The sequence below is a fragment of the Penicillium psychrosexuale genome (assembly GCF_028828465.1).
Source record: "Penicillium psychrosexuale strain IBT 29551 chromosome Unknown utg000005l, whole genome shotgun sequence".
NCBI lineage: Eukaryota > Fungi > Ascomycota > Eurotiomycetes > Eurotiales > Aspergillaceae > Penicillium > Penicillium psychrosexuale.
The window spans coordinates 986690-998897 of record NW_026643190.1 but is presented as its reverse complement, the minus strand read 5'-3'; the positions used below and the strand labels follow the sequence as shown (position 1 = coordinate 998897).

Below are 12208 nucleotides of genomic sequence, written 5' to 3'. Positions count from 1 at the left end.
ATTTTTCAACATTTTCCTGTACCGAGTCGACCTACCACTAAGACAGACTCATAATGGCTCCCAAATGGTATGTATGTTCAGGTCTGCATGTATTCCAGTCTCTAACCAAATATATATGTAGTATTGTCATTGGCAGCTTAAACGGTCAGATACGGCCTGTGTTCAGCAAGTTAGCCAAGCTGCAGCTAAAACAACATTTCTCCTTTGCGATCATTCTTGGCGACCTCTTCGGTGATGGGTCAACTGAAGACGAGCTCGCTGATATTACCGCCTTGCTACAAGGGAACATTACTGTGGCATGCCCAACCTACTTCACGCTTGGTAACCGACCACTTCCCCCTCAGGTGGTTGAAAAGATTGAAGCAACTGATGAAGTGTGTCCCAACTTGTTCTTCCTGGGAAAGCGAGGAACCTTGAAGACAACAGATGGTATCCGTATTGTCGCCCTCGGTGGAACCATGGGAGAGGCAGAGGGTATATCCAAACCCGAGAGCAATGCTAGCGGCAAGTTCCAACCCACATACAGTGAATCCGATGCTCGTGCACTGTTCGGGATTCACAAAACCGACATTCTTATCACCAACCAATGGCCCAAGGATGTCCGTCTAGGGTCTAACTGCGAGGTCTCTGGGGATAAGGAGACTGTGCCATCCGAATTGCAATGCATTGCTGATGTCTGCGCGACTCTGAAACCCCGGTATCACTTTTCTCGGTCAGACGGTGCTTTCTTCGAGCGTGAACCCTTCTTTCACATGCCAACAGAGGGTGAAAATACCTATCAACTCACTCGGTTCATCTCATTGCCTACTTTCGGCTCGACGAAAAATGCTATTTATGCTTTTAGCTTGGACCCAACAGCACCTTTCCCAACCAGTATCCCCACAGGCTCCACCATTTGCCCTTGGTCGGCGGCGCAAAGTAGACGCAAAATGCTCCCAAGCCAAAATGAATCATACCAGCGCTACGCCCCCTCCGACAGAGATAGAGACCCAGGGCACCAGCGCCGGCACAAAGAACGCGCCCCTCCGCCAGGCCCGGAGAATTGTTTCTTCTGCCTCTCAAATCCCAACATTGCCACCCATCTCATCACCTCAATCGGCAATGACAGCTATGTCACCACCGCCAAAGGACCTTTGCCCACAACCGACTTCTTCCCTTCCCTGGGCTTCCCAGGCCATATGCTCATCATCCCCTTTGAACACTGCCCGACCATCGACCTAATCTTCGACCCGGCCACCCGAGCTTCGACATTTGCCGAGATGCAACGGTACCGCGAATCCCTGCACCAAATGCTGAACGAGCGATCAGGAGGCAAGCTGGGTGCTGTCACATGGGAAGTCAGCCGCTCAAACGGCATCCACACACATTGGCAATTCCTGCCGATGCCCGTGGAGAAGATCCGCTCACGCCTTGTGGAAATGGCATTCAAGAAGGAAGCCTCGAACCTAGAATATTCGACGTTCAAGACCGTGCCAAACCCCGATGAAATGCACAATCACCATATGATCGATTATTTCCGAGTCTTCATTTGGACGCCTGCGCTCAGCAGTGAAACCGAAGCTGAAGGCGATAATTGGTCTTCACCTGAGCACAAAGGCGTTTGGAAGACTGAATCTGGAGAAGAGAATGTTATTATTATGAAAATCCTGCCAGAGACCCGGTTCGATTTGCAATTCGGTCGTCGGGTCATGGGCAAGGTACTCTATTTAGATGACCGTATTAACTGGAGGGATTGTGTGCAGACCGACGACGAGGAGACGAAGGACGCGGAGGCTTTCAAGGAGGCCTTCAAGAAACATGATTTCGCGATGGAGGTTGAGGAGTGAATGTGAGATCAGCAAGTTTCTTCTTCTTTTTCCAAGTTCATATATGATAAATGTGTGGTATGGTGATCAAGGGGTCTTTCCAGGGGGAGCGTGTATAGTACGATGAAATGTGACATGAGTTCAAAATTGAAGCCAAAATTCACAAATTTTACAGATTTTTGCAGATTCCACGCGGACCACATATAAGGAATACTCATATTAATGCGTTTTCCTATGCTGTTTCAAGCACCAAGATTCTAGCGATGCGAAACTGTTAGACTATGCCCGGATGCTCGAGGTGCTCACCTTGGAAGATACCTGCGCTTTTAACACAGCCTAACGCTTAATAAACTGCTTTATCGTCAATTACTTTAGCAACTACTTAAGCAACCAATTAAGCAACCGCTGTAGTACTTTAGTGGTTAATTAAAGAGGATCGTCGTTTCAAGTCTGGTGAATGTGATAGGCCGAAAGGCGGGGGAAACTATGGGGATGTGTCCCTTGTTGACCCTGTCAGACCTCATCCCTTGGTGTTTCAGCTATTTCCCTCTTCTCTCCTTCGTCAAGGCTCTTCTTCCGGCCATTTGGCGGTTTCAATCATTTCCAGAGTCTGCAACTCATCGTTTAGTCTTTTTTTTGGATCCTCTAGGGTCTCACACACTCTCTCCAGTCTTTCTTCGTCAATGTCTCAATGTTCTATTTTGGTAACTTGCTGCCTGTTCGATCCACCCTCTTGAACTAGCATCTATTCACTCCATATTCGCTCATATTGAATCTATTGTGTGACTTCGCATCTACTTCTACACTCGGACGCGCCCCGCCTCTTGATACCTCCGACCCCGACACGCTTGTACATCTCATTCGCGCTACAGTTCACACTAGACTACGTCTAGTTTTAAACACATTGGCTGTTCGCAGCCATTGGAAATCGGATGATTCCCTTATCGCATTGCGCACCCGCTATTCATTTACAAGATGAGTCCGGCAAATATTACACTATGGGCTCGAGACACCGCGAGTGATCTCGCGGCGGTTCCAAGCACCTTCTCCAGCTGGGACAAATGTATGGCCAAATCGTACTGCAAGTGAGTTCCCCCCGAGGGATATCCTACCTTTGCGCATGGTCTGCATGATACTAATTAATTGGCGCAGGTGGCCCGTCATCGTTGGTATAATCGTCGGTGCGATAATTTTACTCTCCGTATTAGCTTGCATCTTCAATTGTCTCTGTTGCGGCTATCAATGTTGCAAGTGCTGCTGTAGCTGTTGTTGTCCGTCGGGCAGGCGCAGGAACAAAACGCCTAAAGACTTCGATGACCCTCCGTTCCACCAGCACCAGCCTCCACCAGCACCAAATCCAGTCTATCAAGCACCACCAGCCCCGCCCTCATATCGCGGTCCGCAACAGACTGCACATTTCGACGCGCCCAAGTCTCCGGCCGCCCATGTTAATGAGGACGCCCTGCCTGAAATGCCTACCTGGGCTGGTGCCGTTGACAAGCATGTGGAAGATTCGAATCATTACGACGACGTCGAAATGGAGCCTTTGAATCCGCCCAACAGGAATCAGGGTGCCGGTACACCTGGTGCCGTTTACTCTGACTATTCACCCAACCCACCCAACCCACCCATGGGTGCAGCCGCGGCGGGATACAGAGGATTTGGGCCTACTGATCCGCGTACACGCCGGTCCCCCGGCCCGCGAGCAGCCTTGAATCCCGTCCAAGATCCGTACGGGCGGCGCTCGCCCGGTATGTCACCATCAGCCCCAGCAGCTGGCTATGGTGCCGCGGCCTATGACCCCTACGGTCCTCGCTCTCCGACATCGCCTGTCGAAGCACCAGCCCACAATCCTTACGGCCAGCAACAATACCAAGATTCCTACGCCAACCACTCCTATGGCGCAGGAAATGGCTACCACGCCGTAACCACCCCCTCGCCCGTGGCTGCATACAGGCCGCACACGAACTACAGCCCCGTGCCAATGGCCTTCTCCCCATCCTCGGAGATAGACCACGCGGCCACGGGCCCAACATCAGGCTTCCAGCGCCAGCCGTCCTTTGGCTCTAGCCAGTATCCCCCAACATATACCTCCCAGCCTCCATACCGCGGCTTCTCCCCCGGTGCATCTTCTTCGCCCCCTCCTGCTTTCTCGGCTCCTTCACCTTCAGAGTACGCTACCTATAATCCCCACACCAACGCCATCCCCATTTCCGAGCCCGACAACACCAGACCTCCGAGTCTGTTGCAGAGCGGTAGAAAGCCTACCGTCAATGCTTATGGCAACTTTTGAGTATGACCCTCGTCGATCGAGGCGGTTTCATGACCAGAACGTTTTCTTTTTCTTTTCTCTTCTACCTCATTTTTTTGATACCATTCTGAGGCTGTATTTGTCTTCGTTCATCTTTTATACTTACATACCATGACCCCGGGCCAAATTTGGGCCTGGAATTAAAGATGTTTCCCTTCATCATTTCTCCCACTTGTACTCTTTTGCATCCACGGGTCGGCATTGGTTGACTCGTTCGACGGGTGGCAGGCTTTTTTGAGACAATGCGCATTTTTGCCCAGCAAATGTCCCCCATGTGATTCCTCTTGATTGCGGAGCGAAGCGAAACAATTAAATCATAGTCTCGTGTGCATGTCACGTGAGCGTTCTTTTCTCCTCCAACCGGCAGAATATATAGACTGGCCTAATCTGGCTAGACGATAATCTCTAGTTATTATGTGCTGTAGGCTAGTTACTAAAGTAGTCACTAAAGCAATTGCTTAAGTGGTTACTTAAGTAGTTGCTATTGCAGTTACTAAAGTGGTTGATAAATCAGTCGCTAATGTGGTTAACGATAAACCAGTTACTAAAGCAGTTACACGAGTTGAACGTTTACAAAGGACTTGAAGTTATTTGAATATTTTTTTCATTCTCACAAAAGGAAATCAAACATTTGTGAACTGGTTGTCTCCTCCGATTACCCTTTCCAGACCATTAAAATCTCACAAGGAAACATATCCAGAGAGAAAAGGCCTGTAATACACAAGCAATTCTCGTTATGTACAGCTGTAAGAGTCGCACTCGATGCAAAGATTACATCCTCAAGATCCTCCTCACTACCCCAATGACATGGTTCAAAGGGGGATATTATCGGGACAATGCATGAAAATACAAATGCTCCTGAAGAATTCAGCCAGTCAAAGGACTGGCGTTGAGCATCGAGATGCAAATTTGGACAGCGTGGAATGATGATTCATCCACAGAAGAAAGTGTGTACATAGAAGGACCAAATAGTGGATTAAAGGGCGATAATGGTGTCAAAAGAATGTTCGGAGAGAAAAGGAGATGCCAAAGTGTCGACAGAATGTTCGATGGGAATCGTCCTTGGGGGTATTGTCTTCATGAGACCCACGGAGGTATGAGAAAATGGAAATCAGGCGATGGTAGGCCGGGGGCGTCTTCGTGCGCATTTTCGGGTTTGAAAGTTGCGGTGTCGTAAGTAGACATATGAAATGGGACTCAGATTTAAATGAGGTCATGAGAGTCAATAACCCAGGATGATACTGGGTTGTGGGCATAGAGAGATGTGGCGAGATGCCACGCAAGGAAAATATTGAAGCAAGAACCCATGAGTTAAAGAGGGTCAGCCAAGGAGAGGACGATACCAAAACGAGGTATCAAAGAGATGAGGAAAAAGGTGAACAGCGCGGGGTATGCAGCATGCCAACACGAATCAGACGTCAGCAGAACTGAGGTGGTCGAGAGAAGAGAAGTTGAGGGTCAAAAAAAAAAAAAAAAAAAAGCCAGCATAAAGCATCTTGGTATGCATCAGCCAAACACCACGCTCCAAGTACAAGACGACAAAAAAAACAAAGAAAAGACATAAGACGCAAGAAAATGCAAATCACCCAAGAAGGAAAGGTGAGTCCTTTAGTAGGAAAGCATGCGACGGCCAGGGGTCCGAACAGGCACTGGGCTTTGAGAAAAGGGAGAGCTTGGGTAGCGGTTTCGATCCTCGCCAAGTCGGCAACGTCCGGTTGGGCTGTCCTCCATCTGGGGTGATTGTTCGCCAAAGGCAAAAGTCTGGGCGCGGTTCAGCTTGGAGCGCTGCTTGACCTTGCCAAGTCCACGCTCGCAGGCAAATTCGTGCTCCTTGGCGCTCATTTCGACATAGTTCTGAGGGAAACAGAAAGAGCGATGTTCGGCGAAGAACGAGCTGTATCCACCATCCAGAATGTACATATCAGGATATGACAGGTTAGGGTAAGTATCAACATTGATAGCGCGGTCGTGGTGACGCAGGTACTTGGCCATGATAGGAGCCCGGTGGGCAGAGTACTCGCAGTGCAAGACAAGCGCAGTGCGAGCCTGGGGGGCATTGAAGAGTTCACCGGCGAGGCGTTCCTTGTCGTTATAGTTCAATGCGCCATTGATATGGCCACCCTCATACTCATACTCGAAGCGGCAGTCAATGATGAGAATGTTATCGAAATGCTCATTGAACTTGCCATTCATGAGTTCCAGAAGAGTGCTTTTGTCGATGCGAGGCAGAGAGTCCGCGCGATCCTCAGGGATGAAGTGAGGCAGCTTCATGCTGGGCGGACTCGAAATGTCACTGATGGACTGGACGGGTGTATTTGTCGCTACCTTGGCCTCTTTATCGGCAATAACATCTGCTGGGTTCTCAAACATGCTCAATGATCGCCGGCATTGCTTGCGAGGACGCATCATAGAGTGAGCGGGTTTGCGAATTGAACAGGGAACGGGCGAGCCGCTGCTACGGGCATGCTGGAGGGATGGCCGCATACGGGGCGGCCCCAGGTGAGTGGAAGAATTGTTGCGCGAGATTGAACGCTCATGGGGAGGCGAGTCCCCAAACATATCTTCCAGAGAAGTGGACGTGCTCAGAGTAGTCTTGGCTCCGGTTCCAAATCGGAAGGGGGGTGCTTTGCTCTCCGGTGCAGGCCGGGTCAATCCAAGCTGGAAAGACTGAGCCTTGCTTCTAGCCAGACTCGGACGCAGGAAATTAGGTCGCTTTCTGCTGCCAAATAGGAATTGATATTAGCAAAACTGTATTTGGTGGCTTGCTGAATATCACGTGAACTTACTCAGTTGGACATAAAGGCGACTCCATGGGCGACTCTTGAAGAGGGCTTGGTAGCGGAGACACCATGGGTGATTCCATAGGACTGCCCCCGGGTGTCGGCGACTGGATCTCGATCTCTGCCGTGACAAAAAATGCAGGCTTGTGAGGCAGAGGCGACATATCCATCATGTCCATAGCCGGAGCTGGTGAAGAAGATGGGAGCGGCGGGGTGGTCATCACATCATCTATAAAGTATCAGTCAAGCAGTCGCTACCCCACCCTGCCATTCTCGGCACTGCTTACCTCGTCCATTGACCTGACCAAGCATACTGGCCGTGAACAAAGACCGGCGTGGTGTGGCCAACTGGGGACTAAATATAGAGTTAGCCGGGCTTTGTCCCTTTGAACCTCATGAAAGGGCCATGGATCAGCTCCACATACCTCTGATCAATGTGGAAATTCTGAGACAAGTCTGCCGCCAGACTGGCAGTTGGGGACGATCCTCGAATGGGTTTCAGGTTGAAGTAGTCCGAGCTAGACTTCTTCATAGACAATTCCTTGAAATTGAACGGGTTCCCACCAAATCCAGACATTGAGCCCAGGGGATAAGTGGAGGCCTCTGAACGAAAGCAATGGCCAAACATGACCGACGGAGGCTGCATCGCAGCGAGAGGTGAAGAGTGTTCCATGGCCGGTGACAAATCGGACCTGGAGCCAAAAGCCGACGTAGTACAGTTTCTGGCAAAGCAACCGGAACGGATTGGAACAATGGCAAATCAGGCCCTGAGCAAGATGGATGTCTACCCCGTACTAGGTCCTACAAACTGAGGTTCAAAGAAAAAATTGTCTCAATGCACGTCTCCACGTTTGCAATTTCAACGTTATGGGTCCCCACGATCGCCGTGACAACCAGTCCGGGAAAAAAAATCCTAGGTCCCAGACCCTCACCACCAACGGCCAGAGTTGTGCTGTGTTAAAGACAACTAGATTTAGCGGGCCATGGCAAGATGTCGACGAGGTAGGTGAATATGGATTCCAGAGGGCGACTATGTCGGACGTGATTGGAGGGGTCGGGGGGTAGCTCGTGGGTGCTGCAGGAGGGGGAAAGGGTTCCAAGAATATGATATGGCTTGTCGGACGGGAACAACAAAATTGAATCTCACGATGCCGAGTGAGGAATGTCGCGAGTAGTTAAGAAGAAGAAGAGAAAGTAGGAACAAAGACGATTTGAAGAAAGAAGCCGTGAAGCTGAAGGGATGGGCTTGTTGCAATGGGCAACGCAGGTGGGGAGGATCTCCGAATGTACAGAGTATTGAGTAATACTGCGGCTCCGATATTCATGTAATGAATATTTTAATATTAAAAAAGGGTATACTAGAGGTATTGGGGGTAATCGACGTAATCTGGGAGTAATCGAGGTATGTATGGGGGTGGAAACCGCTAGTTCCTGAGTACGGAAAAAGCCCAAAAAAGAATTAAAATCAGACTAGGACGAAAGGGAAGTCAAGAATAAACCTATTAATTGACTAAAAGAGACTGGGGAAGACTAAGATCGGTATGCAAAGGCGAGTAACCGGAGACAGTAAAAGATAGACAGTCCCCATGCTCTGGCTAGGGGCCAAATACTTTTTTTCGTCGTTGCCCGGGGCTCCCTTGCCGCAGCAACCCAGCGCCTATCACAGCTCGTCGGGTTGCTGGTATAGACGATGATGTCTTGGGTTTAGCTTTGTCTCCCCTGCTCTATGGAAGGAGGATTGTCTTGCTATTACGGAGTAGTTATACGGAGTACTATTACTCTGTATGACCAGGGCTACATATAACTAGGGCTATATGTATGTAGTTCTCTCGTCCCTTCTTACGTTAAATAACTATCCAGTATCCACCAAAAAACTTTTTTTTCTCTCCCGTGTGTGTCCGTCACCGTATGAACCACAGTTCAGCTGAGAAAAAAAAACGGAGCCAAAGAGATCGAGTCTAATGCAGAAAAAAATATCCACTTTCCTATTCTCGGGAGAAAATTTAAAGCTTCTGCAAGTGATGGGAAGCAAGTGATGAAGGAAGTAAGGGCGCGACTACGGAGTACATACAATTGAACGGCTTCTTTTTTATTGCATTGCACTTTAACCTCACGATATGCTTCAAAATCCAAAATGCTGAGAAATGTGGTCTGGAAATTAGCTCCATTCACAATTATAGTGCAATATAGTGCTCGATTGACTCAACTAGTGCGATAAGAAGCCCTCTTACCGAGGTATTGATTGGCCCATACCGGAGCGTGTAAATCTTAAAGATCTCGTCTTCGCAATGTGAAAAGAGTTCATCCTATCTCAGCCCTATTAGGGGATATCAAGAGCCGATCTGAGCTGGAATCTGTCTCTTGTACGTCGTACGGGGTATGTACAATGCGGCATCTTGCACGGGAGTGTCAATTGCCATTGAATTGTTCAATTGCTTCGAGATCGGAGCGTACAACGTAGTATCGTGTAAGGAATGGTAGATAATCTCATTCTCCTCTGGAAAGCGAAGACGCCATACCCGTGCTGCCCTTACTTGTACCGGCATTCTTGTTGATCAAGGGTTCACGATGGCTTCCAATGTCGCGCATCCCTTCCATCCCCCTTGGTAGGATGTTTGACTTCAATATACATTAATTGCCTGAAGGTAGTTCTATTGGAATCCTGCTGAATGGCATTCACCGCGCTTTTTGCAACTTGACAATGAATGCGATTGTATCTGTATTGCCCTCGCCCCGGAATTAGGGTTAATACTCGCATCAAGGACAAGCCGGGATCACGATTTATGCGATTGACACAACAAACCACCGGTGAAGAACATGGTACGGTCAACAACCTTAAACAAGTTTATCAATATAGATCTCCTCGGTCGGTCCTATTCAGGCTATCAGATGCGATATTTACAAGGTATACTCCTCACTCAATCTCTCAATTCGCCACCATCCACAGGCTTATACTTTGAACAAAGTCTGCGGAGTGTGTTCTACGGGGTGTGAAACTGCTAATCGGCTATAGTCGTCAGGTCATGGTGGACACTCGGCTGATGATTCATTACTTTATTCTGGTATTCTAGACCCTCTCGTGAAACACCGGAACCTCGGGCTTCACGGTGTCATGGTATGTCCCGTCAATCCGAGATGCATCAACCCCCGGTCCGTTGAATATTTACAATTGGCTGTCCTCGCTGTTATATAGCACTTGGTGCAGGCATTTTACACAAATCCCCCTGTGGCAGACGATGCGGTGTGCTCCCCGACGCTGTTCGGAAGATTGTATTGCCCAGGTGTGCCCAGGTGGCCCGTGATACTACGTCATATCGACTGCACATCCATCTATTTGCGTCCCGTGCACAGCTTGCAAACCTGATATCCTAATTTAAGCTTGGAAGTCGAGGACTAAGCCGATCTTGAAACCTTGGGAAGTGCCTTGGGTCGCGTCGACGCTTGTTTGGGTGTGTTTTGGTCTACTCCGTATTGACCACAACACTGGAATATGCACGAATTAGCAAGCATCCACTTTCCAGGCGCTTACAGATGCAAGACTCTCATAACATGCTAGCCATGTCAGCCCAAGTGCCCCGATCTAAGTATGTATCTGCGCCACGCATGCAGTCATAGCTAAGGTGGGGTCGGAGAGGACCGCCCGATGATGTGACCGGTCAATTGCATCACAACGCCATGTGCGATGGAGCCAGTCATGTCAGTTCTCCAGCCGACTGACTTTCGCTGCTGCGGGGTCCGTCACATCTCACCTCGTGTCCTGCTAAACATAACCTGCATGGAGAGATGGATAGGGTTGTCTAGACCTTTTTCCCCTCCTTGTCCCAGGATACTCCCCCCTCTTCCCGACCAATGTGATGTCACGATCGTGTTGATTGTTGATAGCGCGTGCGGATGAAGGTAAACAAAGCAAACCAGATTCCAAGCTAATGTGATATCCCGTGATCGCACATGACATCAAAGGGAAACTTGCCCAGATCAGGATTTCCGACCTCTCTCAACTGGGATTTGATGTGTATTTTGGTATATTATACCTCTAGTAAGACATACAGAGTACTGGAAATACACTTACCCTACATTTCCCCTGGGCTTTTCTATATTTGTTAATTATTATTCTCCCGTCCCGGGGACCCCGATCTGCGCCGCTATTGGTATCCTTTATCCGCCTCATCGGCTTCGTGCCTGTCAGCTCCCCTCTCTCAAATCGTGCTATCACTTTCTAGTGACGCCCTACTCCCTATTGGGCTCGTATCACATAGCTCCGATCGTGGCTGTCTCTGTGGAATGCACCCGCCCAACGTGATAGATCGAGAGGCCTAGACGCCGCTGGACTGGTATATTCGACAGCCACAAGTTGGATTTCACTGGTTTAGACTCTGTCTCGTGGCATAGAATAGCCTCTTTTGGTCAATTATTATGCTCTTTTATGTTCTTAATACTGCATCCAGACCTCAAGCTAAACCCCGTAGCCACCCCCGTCTTTACTTAAACCCCGTGTACACTCCCCAATATCCCAGGACTCCGCCAGATTCCACTCTGAACCTCCGTACAACCTCCCAAGTCACACATAGACCCAAATAATAGGGTCCCGGTTGCATCAGGCAACCCCCCTGAACGCGCAAAATCTGACACCCGACTCTACATCTATCATCTATCACACCGGTTGCCAGGGACTCCCAGGCCCACCACGTCGTCGGACTCCGTACACCATCACCCCGAGACCCATCCGCCTACATCAAAACCACCTGCGTGATTCCCACGAAATGAATTCCACATGTTACCAAGCACGACTAACTAACCTAAATCTAAAAAACTACTTGAACCATGCAGATCCACGGTAGACGATCGCTCATCCGTTCCAACACATCGATTCTGATACAGAGGTAATTTTCTCCCGACTCCTTAATATGGATTCTCTCAGATGTCGAATGGTCCCGCCCAAGCCAAATTGATAGCTCGATGCACGGTTCCTGGTTTCACTCTCTCTCTATCGCCCGACAGCCCAGGAATGTCGCTTTGTCCGGTCATACTCGTATACAGATCAGCCCGGGCGGGTCGGTGCATCCGCGAAGGCAGCACCAAGCGGAGCCCAGATAGTGAAGCTCGGATCTAGCGCAATTAGCGGGTTTTCCTCGGCGACATGCGATTGTATAAATGGATGCTGATTTCCCGGTTGCCTTTGACAACAGGATAGCTTTGCGTCTGGACTGGTGTGGTTTGAGGTTGATAGCCCGGCTAGCACTTGGGTGATCTCGTTTTTGGGACGTCATTACCCCTGAATCAGTCTGGACTTCTTTTTGATCCCGGTTGCCCTG

At 49.4% G+C, this 12208-nt stretch overlaps 3 protein-coding genes across 3 annotated transcripts; 2 read left to right on the top strand and 1 right to left on the bottom strand.

Moving 5' to 3' along the window:
- Window positions 1-53: 53 nt before the first annotated feature.
- On the top strand, window positions 54-1826 carry N7518_009314 (CwfJ domain protein; the record flags this gene model as incomplete). Its single annotated transcript, XM_057190241.1, has 2 exons — window positions 54-67; window positions 122-1826. The coding sequence occupies 2 exons, from the start codon at window positions 54-56 to the stop codon at window positions 1824-1826; spliced, it is 1719 nt and encodes a 572-aa protein (XP_057037897.1).
- Window positions 1827-2780: 954 nt separating this feature from the next.
- Window positions 2781-4098, top strand: N7518_009313 (uncharacterized protein; the record flags this gene model as incomplete). The annotated part of the gene is made up of 2 exons (XM_057190240.1): window positions 2781-2890; window positions 3069-4098. The coding sequence occupies 2 exons, from the start codon at window positions 2781-2783 to the stop codon at window positions 4096-4098; spliced, it is 1140 nt and encodes a 379-aa protein (XP_057037896.1).
- A 1626-nt stretch (window positions 4099-5724) lies between these two features.
- On the bottom strand, window positions 5725-7569 carry nimT (putative tyrosine protein phosphatase MIH1; the record flags this gene model as incomplete). Its single annotated transcript, XM_057190239.1, has 4 exons — window positions 5725-6835; window positions 6903-7125; window positions 7184-7251; window positions 7322-7569. 4 exons carry the CDS (start codon window positions 7567-7569, stop codon window positions 5725-5727), a joined length of 1650 nt encoding a protein of 549 aa, XP_057037895.1.
- Between the last annotated feature and the right edge of the window lie 4639 nt (window positions 7570-12208).